The following is a 20,012-nucleotide window of genomic DNA, read 5'->3' on the forward strand; positions in this document are numbered from 1 at the left end:
AATCCCTGAAATAAGTGTTGGCACATAGTTACCGCAGCTGCCCAGGAGCCTTGTCCATTTAGGAGCTATGATTGTTTATAGTTTTGATACGGTCAGAATGAATCAGGAGAGTAGAAAAGTACAGGCTTTATGTGATAGTTTATTATGTATATGGTTGTTAGGAACACTTAGTACAAGTGACCCCATATTGGAGTCCTATCTCTTATAGCTTCAACATCAAATAATATATTTTAAAAATCACAATGATCACAAAAGAGAATTGGGACTTAGATTGAGGAGACAGGAGACTTGATTCAAAGCCCAGATCAGATATTTTGATGGTTTTGTAGAGAAGAATAAATTTTAACTTTCCTGAACTTCAGTTTCTTCATCCATAAAATGGGGATAATAATTGTGCATCTAACTGTCAAGGATTGTCTTAAATGACATGCTATAGCAAACCTTAAAGTGCTATATAACTGTAATTTTAATTTATGGATTTGTTGATTGGTAGCCCTACTAAAGTCTACATGATGTGTTTTTCTAGGGCAATGAGTACTGTAGTCTGAGTCATGGGTTCACTTCCCCACTTGGGGTTTCTGTTGGGAACTGCAGTTAGGGTAGACTAACTATTAATTTAGAAGCATGAGAGCTGCTACCAAACCACAAATCATCTGTGGTAGTCATCTTTGGATGTGCAGATGATAGAGAGCTAATTTACTTGGAACATTTGTGAAATCTAATATTATTTAAAGCAATTATTTCATCCACTAACCCTTTTGAAGGTGTCATTTTGTTTTGTAGACATTGTTTCAACTTCACTAATCCTATATTGTTTCTTTTTGTTATCTGTTGTTACTAGTTGTATGGAGTCTACCAAAGGTAAAGAGATGCTACAAAAGTATGAAGACATGCTTCAGTTGCTGGAAAAGTAAGTAAATTACATGGTGAATTCCTCTCTCTGTCTCTCTTTCTCTCTGTCTCTCTCTCTCTGTCTCTCTCTCTCTCTCTCTCTTTCTCTCTGTCACACACACACACACACACACACACACACACACACACACACACAATTTATTAAACACCTACTATTATGCTAAGCAGTGGGGATGCAAAAACAGGCAAAAGATAGTCCTTGCTCTCTAGGAGCTCATGATCTAATGACAAACAAACAAATATGTACACTCTATATGGTGGAAAAATAAAAAATAAAAAAGAGAAGGCACTAGAATTAAGAGAAATTGGGAAGGACTTCCCTATAGAAGATGGTTTTTGTGGTTAGAACTTAAAAGAAGCCAGAGATAAAAGTGGAGATAAAAGTGGAGAATATTCCAGGGAGAAAAGACAGCCTGAGAAAATGCCTGGAGGTGAGAGATGGAATGTCTTGTTTGCAGAATACTCAGGAGACCAATGTCACTATATTGAAAAGTACATGGTAGATGGTGGCTGGAAAGCAAGGACTAGCGTGAGCTCCCCACCAAGTCCCTCCAAAACCCTATAAAAATGGCTTTGAACCAATTCTAGAACTGCAGAACCCACAAAATAGCAGAGGGAAGCAGGGCTCTAGCCCAGGACAGCCTGGATGGTCTCTGGGTAAGGTCTATCCCACACGGAGCTGGGAGCAGAGCAGAGCAGAGCCCAGCATAGGCGTCGTGGGCCAACCAGACCAGGAGCTGGGCGGAGCGTGCCCTAGCTGCAGTGAGCTGCAGCAGTTACCAGACTTCTCAACCCACAAACACCAAAGACAACAGAGAAGGTTAGTGGGAAAAGCTGCTGGGGACAGGGAGTTCGGGGGCCCTGGGGGCAGTGGAGGTGGGGCAGCTACAGAACTACAGTTGCAGTTGCTTCAGGCCCCAGGCCCACCTGGTGGGAGGAATTAAGTGGCGGATCAGAGCAGGAGTGAAGAGCCTGCTGAAAATCTAAGTCCAGTCCAGGTTGGGGGTTCTTGGGGAAGGAGGAGTGCTGGTGTAGCAAAGCTGGCGCATCCCCCCAAGCTTGGAACATAGAACTCTTTACAAGCAGTCATACCCCGCTGAAAAACTCAAGGGTCAAGTAAGTTGGCTGGGAATGTGGCCAGATAGCGAAAATGCACCCAGATTCAGTCTCAGACTTTGGAATCTTTCTTTGGTGACAAAGAAGACCAAAAGATACAGACAGAAGAAGTCAACAAAGTCAAAGAGCCTACAACAAAGAGCCTCCAAGAAAAACATGAACTGGTCTCAGGCCATGGAAGAGCAAAAAGGAGTTGGAAAAGCAAGTTAGAGAAGTAGAGGAAAAATTGGGAAGAGAAATGAGAAGGATGTGAGAAAACCATGAAAAACAAGTCAATGACTTGCTAAAGGAGACCCAAAAAAATACTGAAAAATATACTGAAGAAAACAACACCTTAAAAAATAGAAAAGTACATGGTAGGGGATAAGCTATAAAGAGACTGAAATGGTAGGAGGGGAATAGTTTATTCTGGACTTTGAAGGCCAAACAGAATAGTTAGTATTTGATCTCAGTGGCAATAGAGAGCTACTGGAATTTATTGAGTAGAGGGGTAACACGATTGGACCTGTGCTTTAGGAAAATCACTTTGGTGGCTGAATAGATGATGAATTAGAATAGGAATAGATCTGAGGCAAGCAGACCCAATAGCAAGCCATTGCAGTAGTCCAGGTGTGAGGTAATGAGGACCTGCAGTGGCAGGACTATAAGAGAGATATTGCAAAGGTGAATCACAGGCCTTAGCAACAGATTAGATATAGGGGATGAGAGATAATGAGGAGTCAAGGATGACATGTAGGTAGTGAGCCTGAGGAACTGGGAGCATGATGTCACCTTCTATAATAATAGGGAACATAGGAGGAGGGTGGTGTTTGGAAGGAAAGATAACAAATTCCATCTTGGACATGTTGAGTTTAAGATGACTACTGGACACCAACTTTGAGATATCTGAAAGGTGGTTTGGAGATGTAAGATTGGAAATCAGTGGAGAAGTTAGGGCAGGATAGGTAGATTTGAGAATCATCAGCATAGGTGTGGGGATTAAATCCATAGGAGCAAAGGAGATCACCAAGTAAAGTAATATAGAGGGAGAAGAGGAGACGACCAAGGAAAGAATCCTGTGGAACACCTGCAGTTAGAGGATATAACCTACATGAGGGTCCAGAAAAGGAGACTAAGAAGGAGCAGTGAGGTAGGTAGGAAGAGAACCAGGAGACAAGAGAATATCAAGGAGGAAAGAGTGATCAAAAGTATCAAAGGCTACAGAGAGGTCAAGAAGAATGAGGATTGAGAAAAAAAACAATGGATTTGGCAATTCGTCTATCATTAATAACTTTGGAGAGAGCAGTTTCAGTGGAATGATGAGGTCAGAAGCTGAAATTTAAGGGCTTAATAAGAGAGTGAAAGGAGAGAATGTGGAAGCACCTTTGGTAGATAGGCTTTACAAAGAGTTTAGCCACAAAGGGCAGAAGAGCTATAGCAGGGATGAAAGGATCAAATGAGAGTTTCTTTGAGGATGGGAGAGGTACAAAAAGGTACAAAAGCTAACTAAGGAAAATATTTCTTTAAAAATTAGAATTGGTTAGGTGAAAGCCAAGGACTCTATGAGACATCGAGAATCAGTCCAACAAAATCAAAAGAATGAAAAAAAAATAGAAGAAAATGTAAAATACCTCATTGGAAAAACAGCTGACCTGGAAAATAAATCCAGGAGAGATAATTTAAGAATTAGTGGTCTACCTGAAAGCCATGATCAAAAAAAAAAAAAAAAAAGAACATGGAAAGCATCTTTCTGGAAATTATCAAGGAACACTGCCATGATATCCTAGAACCAGAGGGTAAATATCATTGGAAGAATCCACTGATCAAGGGCTGGAGCCAAGATGGTGGAGTAAAGGCAGGCACTCACTTGAGTTCTCCAAAACCCTCCAAATACCTTTAAAAAATAACTAAACAAACTCTAGAGCAGCAGAGCCCATAAAAAATACAGAGTAAAACAAGTTTCCATCACCAAAACAACTTGGAAGATGAGCAGTAAAGGTCTCTTACACCAGGCTAAGGGGAGTACAAGTCCAATGTAGACCATGCCAGTGCAAACTGGTCCCTAGCAAACCTGGAACAGGCCTGGGATGACTGAATTGCTAGCAGCAGTGACAGTTTCCAGACCTCTCAGCCCACAGACACCAGGGCCACCTCACCCTAGCAGACAAGGAGCAGGCCTTTGGAGTGACTGAATCAACAAAAGGCAGCTGAAGCAGCTGCTACTAGGGCTCTCAGCCCACAGACAGTGAGGGAGCCAAACAACTGGCCAGAAGGAGCTTACAGGGGCCTTTTTATGTGCACTAAGGCAGGACTCTGTTGCTTTGCCCATACTCAGATCCAGGTCCTAGGTGGCAGTCCCAGGGTGAGGAGGAGCACCAGTATAGTAAAGCTTGCAACCACAGTGGAAGGAGGACTTTCCTCACAGGAAAGAAGTACAGGAGAGAAAAGAGTGCTTGTGGTCATTCACAGACCAGAGTAGAGGCCAGGAGAGTAGAAAACACCTCTCCTTAGATCATACTACCCTGGAAGAACTGAAAATGTACAGGTGCCTAGAAGTATCTCTGACAACAGCTGCACAAAACTCCTGAAGCTTGGGACAGTGTGCTCTCCACCCTGGAAGCAGAGCCCTACTTTAACAAATAGTTAAAAGACAACTAAGAGGCTGGGAAAATAAGAAAACAATGGGGAAAAAAACTCTGACTATACAACGTTATTATCACACTCAGAAAAAGATAGCAAAGTCAAAGATCCTACAGCAAAGCCTCTGGGAAAGATTTGAATTGGTCTCAGGCCATGGAGGAGCTCAAAAAGGGTTTTGAAAATCAAGTTGGAGAAGTAGAGAAAAATTGGGAAAAGAAAGTGATGCAAGTAAATCATGAGAAAAGAGTCAACAGCTTGATGAAAGAGGCACAAAAAAATACTGAAGAAAATAACACCTTAAAAATCAGACTAGGCCAAATGGTAAAAGAGGTCCAAAAAGCCAATGAGGAGAAGGATGTCTTAAAAAGCAGAATTGGCCAAATGGAAAAGCTCACTGAAGAAAATAATTCCTTAAAAATTAGAATGGATGAAATGGAAGCTAATGACTTTATGAGAGAGCAAGAAGTGTTAAAAACAAAACCAAAAGAATGAAAAAATTGGAGATAATGTGAAATATCTCATTGGAAAAACAGCTGACCTGGGAAATTGATCCAGGAGAGATCATTTTAAAATTATTGGACTACCTGAAAACCATGATCCAAAAATAACCTAGACATCATCTTTCAAAAAATTATCAAAGAAAACTGCCATGATATACTAGAACCACAGGGTAAAATAGAAATTGAAAGAATCCACTGATCATCTCCTGAAAGAGATCCCAAAATGAAAACTGCCAGAATATTACAGCCAAATTCCAGAGTTCCCAGGTCAAGGAGAAAATATTGCAAGCAGCCAGAAAGAAGCAATTCAAGTAATGTAGAGCCACAGTTAGGATAACCCAAGATTTAGCAGCTTCTACATTAAAGGATCAGAGGGCTTGGAATATGATATTCCAGAGGGCAAAGGAGCTAGGATTATAACCAAGAATCACCTATGTAGCAAAACTGAGTATAATCCTCCAGGGGAAAAAGTGGACATTCAATCAAATAGAGGACTTTCAAGCATTCTTGATGATGAAAAGACCAGAGCTGAATAGAAAATTTGACTTTCAAATACAAAGCTCAATAGAAGCATAAAAAGGAAAGGGAAATCATAAGGGACTTAATAAGGTCAAACTGTCTACATTCCCACAGGAGAAGATGCTATTTGTAACTCATAAGACCTTTCTGATTATTAGGGCAGCAAGAAGGAGTATATATAGGCAGAGGGCATAGGTGTGAGTTGAATATGAAAGGATATCTAAAATATAAAATTAAGGAATGAGAGGAATGTACTGGGAGAAAGAGAAAGGGAGAGGTAAAATGGGGTAAATTATGTTGCATATGGAAGAGTGGGGTGGTAAGGGAGAGTAAGTGAACTTTACTGTCATCAGAATTGGCTCAGAGAGGGAATAACATACACAGGCAATTGGGTATAGAAATCTACCTTACACTACAGGAAAGTAGAAGAGGAAGGGGATAAAATTGGGGTGGGGGGATGGTGATAGAAGGGAGGGCAGATTTGGGGAAGGAGTAATCAGAAGCAAAATGCTTTTGAGGATGGACAGGGTTAAAAAAGAGAATGTAATCAATAGGGGTAGGAGGAATAGGATGGAAGGAAATACAATTAGCAATAGTAACTGTGAAAAAATTTTTGAAGTATGTTTTTCTGATAAAGGCCTCATTTCTCTAACATGTAGAGAACAGGGTCAAATTTATAAAAATAAGGGCCATTCCCCAATTGATAAATGATTGAAAGATATGAACAGTGTTCATATGAAGTAATCAAAGCTATCTATAGCCATTTGAAAAAATATTCTAACTCACTAATGACTGGAGAAATGCACATTAAAACAATTCTGAGGTACTACTCATACCTATTTGATTGACTAATAGGACAGAAAAGGTAAATGACAAATGTTGGAGGGCATGTGGGAAAAATGAGACATTAATGCACTGTTGGCAGGGTTGTGAACTGATTGAACCATTCTATAGAGCAATTTGGAACTCTGCCCAAAGGGCTATAAAACCATGCATAGCCTAAAAGACCTAAATGTACAAAAATATTTATAGCAGCTCTTTTCTGAGAATAAAGAATTAGAAATTGAGGGGATACCCATCAATTGGAGAATGAATGAACAAATTGTGGTATATAATTATGATGGAATATTGTTTTACTATAAAGAATGATGAGCAAGATACTCTCAGAAAAACCTGGAAAGACTTGCATGGGCTGATGCAAAGCAAAATGTACTGTGTCCAAAGTAACAGCAATATTGTAAGATGATCAGCTGTGAATGACTTAACTATTCTCAATAATACAACAATCCAACACAACTCTGAAGGACTTATGTGAAAAATGCTATCCATCCCCAGAGAAAGAACTGATGGTGTCTGAATACAGACTGAAGCATACTTTTTTTTAACTTTATTTGTCTTGAGTTTTTTGTCTATGTCTTCTTTCACAACATGACTATTATGGATATGCTTTGCATGACTGTACATGTATAATCTATATCAGATTGCTTGCCTTCTCAATGAGGAGGGATGGGGAGGGAGGAAGGGAGAGAATTTGGAGCTGAGCATAATCTTTCTGGGAAAAAGATAGACATTCAGTGAAATAGGGGACTTTCAATCATTCCTATTTGAAAAAGCAGAACAGAAAATTCAATCTTTAAGTACAAGATTCAAGAGAAGCACAAAAAGGTAAACAGGAAAGAAAAAAACAACATGTTATTCAATAAGGTTAAACTGTTTACATCCCTACATGGGAAGATGATACTTGTAAGTCTTGAGAACTGTGTCTTTATTAGAGCAGTTAGAAGACATATACATAGACAGAGGGTGTGGGTATAAGTTGAGTTTGATGTGATGATATAAAAAATTAAGGAGTAAAAACAAGGATTGTACTGGGAGAAAAGGAACGGGGAGGCGGAATATGATAAATTACATCACAGAGGTGCAAAAGGCCTATCATAGTAGAAGGAAAGAAGGAAGGGGGAGTGAGCATTGTTCGAAACTTACTCTCATTGGATTTGGCTCAAAGAGGGAATAACATACACAATCAGCTGGGTATAAAGACCTATCTTACCCTATAGGGAAGTAGAAGAAGAAAGAGGAAATAAAAGGGAAGAGGCTGATAGAAAGGAGGGCAGATCGAGGGAGGTGTTGGTCAGAAGCAAAACACTGGTGAGGAAGGAAAGGGTGAAAAGAGAGAGAAAAGTATAAATGGGGGTAAAATAGGATGGAGAGAAATACAGTAATCATAACTGAATGTGAATGGGATGAACTCTCCCATAAAACAGAAGCAGATAGCAGAGTAGATTAAAAACCAGAATCCTATAATATGTGGTTGTAGCAACAATCTGCTAGCAGATACTGTAGGGGTGTAAGACCACAGAAAGCTGCCAACACAGGTTTCTTTGATCTGCTTTTCTAAGGAAAGCAAATTTAAGGGGCTAACAGTCTCAGTTTAATCAAACATACAAATATCATTCACAGTTCAGGGACAAAAGATCAGCCCCCTGAACTTCAAGGCAAGTACAAAGAGAAATTACAAACGTCAACAGGCAGACATTGTCTGATTCAAATCACAATACATAAACAACATCTGGGTTGCAAAGCTGGGGGGCAGTTACAGCATGCCAAGAATCTCAATACTCCTTCCATGAGTGTGCCCCAAAAGTCAAATGCCAAGCTCCCCTCAATTATATCCTGTTTGGAGCACTGAGGGCTCTGACCTCACCCAGGCTGGGTGTGTGAAAGTTCCCCATCCCCAGTATCACATCATATACAAGTCATTGACTCCCGGTTGTCTCAGTGCTGAGAAATACTCCAAGACAAAAAGATCCCACTTTATCTGTCCCATTCAAACAAAGGCCAGAATCATTAATGGCACTTAAGAGAAGAACAGCAAAAAGTCCCACCTTAATTACTATTACAGTTGTTTACAAGAAACACATTTGAAGCAGAGAGTTATATACCTAGTAAAGGTAAAAGACTAGAGCAGAATATGTTGTTCTTCAGCTGAAGTAAAAAAAAAAATCAGGGATAGCAATCCTGATCTCAGACAAAGTGAAAGCAAAAATTGATCTAATTAAGACATAAGGAAAGAAATTGTTGTTGTTGTTGTTGTGTTTGTCCTTCATTTTTGAAAAGGACAATGACATCAGGGAAAAGATGACATGACTTTCAGTTGACTTTGATTAGAGTGAGGGAGGGCTGTGCAAGGTCACCAGCCTCATTTTCTCCTCCATAGCCATCTGGGTCCAGTGACCTGATATTTACCAGAATGACTAAGATGACCCAGGATGCATTGGGAGACCCTAGCCCTTTGAAGCTAAGGCCTTTTCATGTACTTAGTAAGAGTGAGGTAATGTTCATTCAATGAACAGGCCTCTTTAAGAAGTGAGTCAAGAGATGGCCCCTTTAATTAGAAGAAAAGAAAAAGAAAAAAGAAATCAAGCTGGGAGGGGAAGACCCTCAGGGTTGCCGTTCCAAAGAGAAACAGTTACCATTGACATTTACTCTACAGCAGGAGCGCTGAAAATACAAAAATTAAGTGGAGCTTAGGCAGGGACCTATTGTGGTCCAATCTGTGAGCTTCAGAGTGAACTGGGAGAAAGAGAGAGAGAGAGAGAGAGAGAGAGAGAGAGAGAGAGAGAGAGAGAGAGAGAGAGAGAGAGAGAGAAGGAAGGAAGGAAGGAAGGAAGGAAGGAAGGAAGGAAGGAAGGAAGGAAGGAAGGAAGGAAGGAAAGAACACACAAAACTGACCATGTATTAGGGCATAAAAGCCTCACAATCCAGTGCAGAAAATCAGAAATATTAAATGCATCCTTTTCAAATCATGAAACAATAAAAATTATATGTAATAAAGGACCATGGAAAGATAAACTAAAGATTAATTGGAAACTAAATAATCTAATCCTAAAGAATGAGTGGGTCAAACAGCAAATCATAGAAACAATCAATAACTTCATTCAAGAGAATGAAGATAATGAGACAACATACCAAAACTTATGGGACTTAGCCAAAGCAGTTCTTAGGGGAAATTTTATATCTCTAAATGTTTACATGACTAAAATAGAGAAAGAGGAGATCAATGAATTGGGCATGCAACTGAAAAAGCTAGAAAAAGAACAAATTAAAATTCCGTAATTAAATACCAAATTAGAAATGCTGAAAATCAAAGGAGAAGATTAATAAAATTGAAAGTAAGAAAACTATTGAACTAATAAATAAAACTAACAACTGGTTTTATGAAAAAACAATAAAATAGATAAACCTTTGGTCAATTCAATTTAAAGAAAGAAAGAAAGAAAACCAAATTACCAGTATCAAAAATGAAAAGGGCTAATTCACCCCCCATGATGAGAAAATTAAAACAATTATTAGGAGCTATTTTGTCCAACTTTATGCAAATAAATCTAGTAATCTAAGTGAAATGGATAAATATTTACAAAAATATAATTTTCCCAGATTAACAAAAGAGGAAATAAAATACTTAAATAAACCCATTTCAGAAAAAGAAATTGAATAGGCCATCAATGAACTCCCTAAGAAAAAAATCTCTAGGGCCATATGGATTTACAAGTGAATTCTACCAAACATTTAAAAAGCAATTAATTCCAATACTATATAAACTATTTGGAAAAATAGGCAGAGTCCTACTAAATTCTTTTTATGATACACATATGGTGCTGATACCTAAACCAGGAAGAGCCAAAACAGAGAAAGAAAATTATAGACCAATTTCACTAATGCATATTGATATAAAAATTTTAAATAAATTATTAGCAAAGAGATGGCAGTACTTTATCATGAGGATAATACACTATGACCAGGTGCGATTTATACCAAGAATGCATCAGCATAATTGACCATATTAATAACAAAATTAAGATAAATCATGATTTTCTCAATAAATGCAGAAAAGGCTTTTGACAAAATATTGCACCCATTCCTAGAGCGTAGGAGTAAATGGAGTTTTCCTTAAAATGATAAGAATCATGTATCTAAAACCATTAGCAAGCATTATAAATAATTGGGTTAAGTGAGAAGCTTTCCCAGTAAGATCAGGAGTGAAACAAGGATGTCCATTACCACCACTGTTATTCAATATTGTACTAGAAATATTAGCTTTAGCAATAAGAGAAGAAAAAGAAATTGGAGAAATTAGAGTAGGCAACAAGGAAACAAAACTATAGCTCTTTGAAGTTGATATTATGGTGTACTTTGAGAATCCTAGAGAATCAACTATGAAAAACTACTTGAAAGAATGAACAACTTCAGCAACGTTGCAGGATATAAAATAAATTCACACAAATCATCAGCATTTCTATATAGTACCAACAATGCCCAGCAGCAAGAGATAGAACAGAAATTCCATTTAAAATAACTGTAAAAAATATAAAATATTTGGGAATCTACCTACCAAGACAAATCCAGGAACTATATGAACACAATTATAAAATACTATTCACACAAATACGGTCATATCTGAACAATTGGAAAAATATCAATTGTCCATGGGTAGGCTGAGCCAATATAATAAAAATTACAATTCTACCTAAATGAATTTATTTATTCAGTACCATACATAATGGTAATGTAAATTTGAAGATCTTCCCTACTCATTAATGGGTCCATGTGACCTGCTTATGTCACAAGAAGCCTAAGTTACATGTGGTGAGAGGAGTTTGCTGAAGGAGTGGAACTGGAAGTGTGGAGCAGGAAATGCTCAGAGCAAGTTAGAACCATGGGAGGAGGACACAGGCAAGGAGTGAGCTAGGATTTGTGAGTGTTTGTGGGAAGGCCCCAGCAGGGGGGAAGGCTAATGGCATGGCAAGACTCCATGCTATGCCATTGTGTCTTAAGTTCCTTGCTGCTATGATGAAGTGGGCTTACTGGTTTTGAAATCTGGTTGCTGCTTGGATGGGTTGGACTTACTGGTTTTGGGATTTGGTTCTTTTGTGTCTGAATAAATGTTTTATTTCTTCTACCTTCTACATAGAGAGTCTCCTATATTTTGCAATGCAGAACTACACAGGCATATTAATAATTATCATCAATATTGTGACTATTGCCTTGCTGATACACCATACCAATCAAATTACCAAAAATCATTTTACAGAGCTAGAAAAAATAACAACAAAATTCATCTGGAAGAACAAAAGGTCAAGAATATAAAGGGAATTAATTGGAAAAAAGGTAAAGCAGCAATCTTCAAAACTATTTGATACTGGCTAAGATATAGAGAGGTGAATCAGTAGAATAAGTTAGGTACACAAGACACAGTAGTCAATGACTTTAGTAATCTGCTGTTTGATAAAGCCAAAGCCTCCAGCTTCCGGGATAAGGATTCACTATTTGACAAAAACTGCTGGAAAATAGTATGGCAGAAACTAGGCATAGACCAACATCTTGCAATGTATACTAAGATAAGGTCAAAATGGGTATATGATTAAGACATAAAGAGTGATACCATAAGCAAATTAGGAGAGCAAGGAATAGTTTACCTGTCAGATCTATGAAGAAGGGAAGAATTTATGACCAAACAAGAGATAGAGAACATTATGAAATACAAAGTGGATAATTTTGATTATATTAAATTAAAAAGATTTTGCACAAACAAAGCCAATGAAACCAAGATTAGAAGGAAAGCAGAAAGCTGGGGAACAATTTTTATATCCACTATACCTGATAAAGGCCTCATTTCTAAAATGGATAGAGAACTGAGTCACATTTATAAGAATACAAGTCATTCCCCAATTGATAAATGGAAAAGGGTATGAACAAGCAGTTTTCAGATGAGGAAATTAAAGCTATCTACAGTCATATAAAAATGCTCCAAATCACTATTGATTAGAGAAATGCAAATTAAAACAATTCTGAGTTATCACCTCATACCTATCCAATTGGCTAATATTACAAAAAAGGGAAATGATAAATGTGGGAGAAGGTGTGGGAAAATTGGAACCCTAAGACATTGTTTGTGGAGTTGTGAACTGATCCAACCATTCTAGAGAATAATTTGGAACTATGCCCAAAGGACTATAAAACTGTTTATACACTTTGATCCAGCAACATCACTACTAGGTCTGTATCCCAAAGAGGTCATAAAAAAGGGAAAGGGACCCACATGTACAAAAATATTTATAGCAGCTCTTTTTGTGGTGGAAAAGAATTAGATATTGAGGGGATACCCATCAATTGGGCTGAACAAGTTGTGGTATAGGAACGTAATGGAATACTATTGTGCTATAAGAAATGATGAGCAGTCGGACTTCAGAAAAACCTGGAAAAACTTACATGAACTGATGCTGAGTGAAGTGAACATTGTACACAGTAATAGCAATATTGTGCAACAATCAACTTTAATAGAATTAGCTCTTCTCAAGCAATACAATGATCTAAGACAATTCCAAAAGACTCATGATGTAAAATGTTATCCACATCCAGAGAAAGAACTTTGGAGTCTGAATGCAGATTGAAGCATACTATTTTCTCTTTCTTGTTGTTTTTGTTTCTCATATTTTTTTCCTTTTGCTCTGATTCTTCTTTCACAACCTGACTAATGTGGACACCTTTAACATGACTGTACATGTATAGCCCATTGAAGGGGAGGGAAGGAAAAAAATTTGGAACTCAAAATCTTATGAAAGTGAATGTTGAAAACTATCTTTACATGTAATTGCAAAAAATAAAAACTATTAAAGGGAAAAACCAAAAACAGGAACAAAAATATTTATAGCAATACTTTTTGTGGTGGCAAAAAACCTGGAGACCAAAGGAGTATTCTTCAGCTGGGGAATGGCTAAACAAACTATAGTATATGAATGTAATAGAATACTATGGTGCTGTGAAAAAAAAATTGATGAAATGAATGGTTTCAGAGAAAGACTTATACGAATGATGTAGTGTAAAGTGAGTAGTGCCATGACATATATATATATATATATATATACATACACACACACACACACACACACACACACACACACACACACACACACACACACACACACACACACACACACACACACACACATATATATATATATATATAATATTGTAAAGACAAAAACTTTGAAATACTCAAGAACTTTGATCATTGCAATGACCAACCAGGATTTCAGAGGACCATGATGAAACATGCTACATAACTAGTGGTAGACAGATCATTAGTTATAGAATGAGACATATATTTTGGACATAGCCTATGTGGAAATTTTTGTGTTATAAATTTTTTTTCCTTTTTTCTCCTCAATAAGGTGGGGAGATTAGAGGGAGAGAACATAGATTTTTGTAATTTAGAAAGTTTTTTTAAAAAATTTAAAGCCTCCATATGTTGGAGGCTTATATAATTTAATCTCTCTCAGGGGACATCTCCTTTGAAAACAGGTCTTTCAGAATTTATGTTTTTAGTAAGTATTGGTATACAGCAATTTTGATGGCACCAAACCTTGTATGTTAAGTGAGAATCTCAGAAAATGAGTCTTTTTAATAACCGTTCAACCAGTAGCCCAAGGTAAATTATATTTTATGACAAAAAGAAAGATTGATTTCATTTGTTTTACTTCTCATGTCACTTCTTCACAGAGAAAGAAAATGGTAGAGAGTACTAGAAGTTTTTCTTTACATAAAATTTTACAGTAAATTTATTTGGGAGAAATTGGGCTTTGGTCCCACATCACCAATTAACTACGTATTGGACATTTCAAACTAGATCACTTACCTATCCTTCTCAAACTCAACACGTTCAAAATCACCTTTCCCTAAAACCCATCCTACTTGTGAGCTTTTTGTTTCTGTCAGGGACGATACTGTTTTCACAAGTCTACTTCCTTGGTGTCATCCTCAGCTACTCATTCTCTTACTGCATATATCTAGTAAGTTGCAAAATCATATCATTTATACCTCCATAAGTTTTTTTTTTTACATCCAACCCTTATTTCTATTCCTGGCCACCATCGTAGTTTAGGCCCTTATTACCTCTTGCCTGGAGTGCTGTAATAGGCTCTTAATTAGCATCCTTATTCAGAATTCTTCCCTCCCATATTAATCCAACTGCCAATGTAATTTTGTTTAAACTGCAGATCTTAACATGTCACTCCACCACAGAGTAAATTCCAGTAGTCCCTGTTAAGGAAATAATCTGATAACACCCCAATTGTATCAAGAATAAACCTTCACTACAATATTGCAGGTGGGAAGGGAGGGAGAGACTGAAGTAAAGACGGTGAGGAGAGGAGGAGGAAGACAAGGAAGAATAGAAGACAGATTATCATTCCTTTTTAAAAACAATTCTATTAGTAAAAGTATATATTTTTAAGCATATAAAAAGAATTAGAGTTTTTATATTCTTTTCATTCCCCTTTTCTCTAGGATGAAATGTAAACTCATCTATCTGACACTGAAAATCCTTCCACCAGCTTTCACTAGTGTTTCTTCCTGTACCTATATAAGTATATGCAAAATATATAAAAATTAATATAGAAATATATCAGAGAAATGTGCTGTAAAATTTTTTTCCAACTTTCCTGTGTTCCTTCTACTTTTGGCTAGCCTAGTTTTGTTTATGCAGAAACTTTTTAATCTTATGCAATCAATAGATGATAACATCTATTTCCCTATTTTGTATGTATTTTGAATGCAAATAGATATATATCATCCACTCTGAAAAGAATACAAGCACCTTGAGGATAAGTACTGTGTCTTTTTTGTCTTTTTATAGCCAGTGCCTAGCATAATGCCTGGCACATAGGCAGTAAGCAAATAATTTTTATTGATTGGTGATTGAGGCATAGTATATCACCTTGTCACTAGACTCCTATGTTTTTCCAAACTCTCCTTTCTTTGACCCTTGTAAGCCCAAAGTAATTCAGAATGTTTTTCTTTATGATCAGGACTGATTCAAAGGTACATGAAGAGTTTGAAACAAGTGTGGAAGCAAGTGAGGACTATACTACCATTCCAACTAAACCCTCAGACCCTTCATCTTTCATCCAATAAAAACTCATTTAGATAAAAGACTATGAGTTCCCACTTCACCTCTGCTTTTACTTCCTTACAAACCTATGCTACATTTAGAACTGAGACTCCCCCAAAACAGAAGCCATCTGTAGGTAGGTCTATAAAATAGTCAAAATATATTTAAGGAACTGTCTTAATTGTACCCTCCAATTCAGACTGAATCACAGAATTACAAAATTTAGAGATAGAAGATACCTTAGAAATCATCTAGAACAGAGGTTCTTATTCTAAGATCTGTGAACTTTAAAAAAAATCCCAGTAGTTATATGGCAAAATAAAACACAAATAAAATAAAACAATAAAAATGAAGGAAGTAAAAAAGTATGCTTCAGTCAGTTGCCTCTCTCTAAATGTGGAGAACTATTTTTTTCGTCATGGGTCCTTCAGAATTATCTTGGGTCATTGTCTTAATCAGAGTCCTAAGTCATCCACAGTTGATCATCATGCAATATTGCTATTCCTATTATTATGTACAGTTTTCTTCTGGTTCTGGTCACTTCACTTTGCATCAGTTCATATAAGTCTTTCCGGGTTTTTCTGAGAGTATCCTGCTCATCATTTCTGATAGCACAATAGTATTCTATCACAATAACATACCACAACTTGTTCAGCCATTCCCCAATTTATGGATGTCTCCTCCATTTCCAGTTCTTTGCCACCACAAAAAAAAGAGCTGCTATAAGTATTTTTGTACAATATTGTTGGATTCAGGTTTCTAATCTATTTTGCTATCTGCTTCCATTTCATGGATGAAGTCATCCCATTCACAATCACAATTAGGATTACTAACTGTGTGTTTCCCTCAATCCTGTTTCCTTCTGCTTATTCTTCTCTCTCTCTCTCTCTCTCTCTCTCTCTCTCTCTCTCTCTCTCTCTCTCTCTCTCTCTCTCTCTCTGTCTCTCTCTCATCTTGTCCTGCCTCTAAAGTATGTTTTGCTTCTGATCACTGCCTTCTTCTATTTGTCCTTCCTTTTATCATTCCCTCTTTTTCTTATCCCCCTCCCCTCCTACTTCCCTGTTGGGTAAGATAGATTTCTATTACTTATTAAGCATTTTTTTTATATGGGCAGCTAAGTGGTGCAGTAGATAGAGCCCTGGGCTTGGAATCAGGAAGACTCATCTTCCTTAGTTCAAATCTGGCCTCAGACACTTGGTATCTGTGTGATCCTGGGCAAGTTGCTTAACCCCATTTGCCTCTGTTTCCTCATTAGTAAAATCAGCAGAAGAAGGAAATGTCAAACCACTTCAGTATCTTTGCCAAGAAAACCCCAAATGGGATCATGATGAGTTAGACATGATTGAAAAATGACTCAACAACACAAATGTGTGTCTATGTGTATGTGTATTTCCCTCTTTGAACCAATTTAGATGTGAATGAGGTTTTGCCCCCCCACTTCCCTCTCCATTGCAAAAGCTCTTCCTTGTGTGCCTCTTCTATGTGAGATAATTTCCCCCATTCTTCCTCTTCCTTCCTCATTCTCCTAGGGCATCCTTCTTTCTCACTCCATTTTTTTTACATCATCCCAATATAATTGACTGACTCTTTCTATGTAGAATCCTTCTATCTGCCTTAATAATGTTAAAGGTCTTAGAAGACTTATGTATCATCTTCCCAAGAAAGATAAACAGTTTAATCTTATTAGGTCCCTTATGATTTGTTTTGTGTTTACCTTTTTGTGCTTCTCTTGAATCTTGTATTTCAAAGTGATATTTTCTGTTTAGTTCTGGTCTTTTCGTCAGGAATGCTTGAACGTCCTCTATTTCAGTACATATCCATTTTTTCCTTTGAAGGATTATACTCAGTTTTTCTGGGTAGGTTATTTTTTATTATAATCCAGCTTTTTTACTTTGTGGAATATCATATTTCAAACCTTCCACTCCCATAATTTGTAGCTGCTAAGTCTTGTGTGATACTGACTGTGGCTAAATGTATTTGAATGGTTTCTTTCTTGCTGCTTCAAGTATTTTCTCTTTGATCTGAGAGCTCTGGAATTTGGCTATAATATTCCTGGGAGTTTGTATTTTGGAATCTCTTTCAGGAGGTGATTGGTGGATTCTTTCAATTTCTGTTTTACCCTCTGGATCTAAAATATTGGGGTGCCATTTTCCTTAATAATTTCTTGAAATACAATGTCTAGGCTCTTTTTTTGGCTATGGCTTTCAGGTAATGCAGTAATTCTTAAATTATCTCTCCTTGATTTATTTTCCAGGTCAGTTCTTTCTCCTATGAGATAGTTCATATTTTCTTCTATTTATTTTTATTTGTTTGACTTTGTTTTATTGTTTCTTGATATCTGATAGAGTCATTAGCTTCCAGTTCTAAGTTTTAAGGAATTATTTTCTTCAAGAACTTTTTTTACCTCTTTTTCCCATTTAGCCAGCTATGCTTTTAAAGGAGTTATTTTTATCAGTAAAGTTTTGTACCTTTTCTTCTACTTGGCTAATTCTGTTTTTAAGGTGTTATTTTCTTCATTTTTTTGCTCTTCTTTACCAGGCTGTTAATTGTCCTTTCATAATTTTCTTCCTTTGGTTTTGTTTCTTTATGTAATTTTTCTTCTGCTGCTGTTATTTGATTTTGAAAAGAATGTTTTAGCTCTTCTAGGAATTCTTGCTTGGCTTGTGTCCAATTCTTATTTTTCTTTGAGGCTTTGCTTGCAGCTATTTTGACTTCATTGTCTTCTTCTGAGTTTGTGTCTTGATCTTCGCTGTTACCATGGTAGCTTTTTATGGTCAGGTTCTTTTGTTTTCTTTGCTCATTTTCCCACTCTCTTTCTTGATTTGGAACTTTATGTTAATTTTGGGCTCTGTTCCCAGCCTGGGGGTGGAGAAATGGGCACTGTCTCAAGCTTCAAACTTTTTTGTACTGTTATTTTAAGAGCTAGTTCTGGGAGTTTTGAAATTTTCAGTCCTTCCAAGGTAGCATGATTTGGAGAGAGATGTGGTCACTGTTCTCTTTGTCTGTACTCTGGTCTGTATTCATTAGTGGGACCTGATCCCTTGGGACCTGAAGTGATGCTGCTTCCCAGGGCTCCCACTATCTCTTGACTGAAAGTGCTCTCCTCTGCCCTTGAACTATGATCCAGAAGTGGGTATAGGCAGTGTTGCTGAACAGTGTCTGGTCCTGTATCTTTCTGATCAGTTACCAGGTTCCCTTCCTGTGTCTAGCTTGGGTTCTCCTGAAGCTGCTGCTGCTTCTGTTACCACCACCTGATCCCACCACTGTTGTTTCATCTGCATTGACTTTGGGCCAGCCTCCACCCCTACATTGCAGATCTTTCTTTCTGGCCTCCTACATTATCTTTGACTGGAATAAGCCACTCCTAGATTCAATTTGAGGAATTATTTTTAAGTGGTTTGGAGGGGAATGTTAGGAGAGCTCAGCTGTGGTGTTTTCTTTATTCTACCATCTTGGCTCTGCCCCCACAAGTCCCATCTGTGAACTTTTCAAAATATATTTTGATAGTATTCAGTGGAATTGGTTTCCTTTGTAATCCTATGCATTTTTTCTTATACATTTAAAAACATAATTCTGAGAAGGGGTCCCCAAAGGGGCCTATGACATAAAAAAGGTTTGGAACCCCTGACCTAGAACAACTTTTTCATGAGGAAACAGGCTCAAATTGGTGAACTGGCCTTTTTAAGTTAGTGGCACCAACAGGAACAGACCCAGTTTCTCCCCATTTTGAAACCAATATTGTCTATATCATATTAAACTGTCCTTGTCAGCATCCAGTGTTGGGAGATGGTGGTATGGGTACTAATAAGGAGCTTGCTATACCCTTGCAGATATGAGACAAAGCTTTATGACAGCTGGTGCCAGACAGTATCAGAGAAGTCACAGTACAATCTCACTCAGCCACTCCTCTGTCATGATCCAGAAACCAAGCAGATTACTGTCAACTTTAACCCACAGGTAAGCAAGAGATGGAGACAACTGGTAATAATCCACTTTGAGACTAAAATAATTTGTTTAGTCTTTCTTATTTTATTGACAAAATGAGTTAGAATGGGTGAGGGACAGTAAATAACATATTTTCTCTACTTTGCCTTCTGTAGACAGATTTTGTGTTTCCCTGATAGAATGTAAGATATTTGAAGGCAGAGGCTTTACTATTTGGCTTTGTACCTAAGAAAGTACACAATGAATAATAGTAGGTGCTTAATAAATATTTGTTAACAGATTGATTGGTTTTTAGGGTTTCCCCAGTGTTTTATATGGTTTTACACTGCTGTAAGTTCACAAAAATCTATAAGAAATTTTTGATGATTTAGTAGGTCAACATCAATGTGGCATAGTGGATTGAGAGCAGGCCTCAGAGTTGAGAAGACTTGGGTTCAAGTCCATTCTCTGAC

The 20,012-nt window shown here is 37.4% G+C and overlaps 1 protein-coding gene across 1 annotated transcript in view; it reads left to right on the forward strand.

Moving 5' to 3' along the window:
• The window catches only part of DNAH9 (dynein axonemal heavy chain 9), a 529,624-nt gene that overhangs the window by 116,879 nt on the left and 392,733 nt on the right, over nt 1–20,012 (forward strand). Inside the window, exons 11-12 of the mRNA XM_036755666.1 lie at nt 842–910; nt 19,446–19,572. Coding sequence (XP_036611561.1) covers nt 842–910; nt 19,446–19,572 — 196 coding nt within the window. The remainder of the gene's footprint in view (nt 1–841; nt 911–19,445; nt 19,573–20,012) is intronic.

The sequence above is a fragment of the Trichosurus vulpecula genome, chromosome 4 (genome assembly GCF_011100635.1).
Source record: "Trichosurus vulpecula isolate mTriVul1 chromosome 4, mTriVul1.pri, whole genome shotgun sequence".
NCBI lineage: Eukaryota > Metazoa > Chordata > Mammalia > Diprotodontia > Phalangeridae > Trichosurus > Trichosurus vulpecula.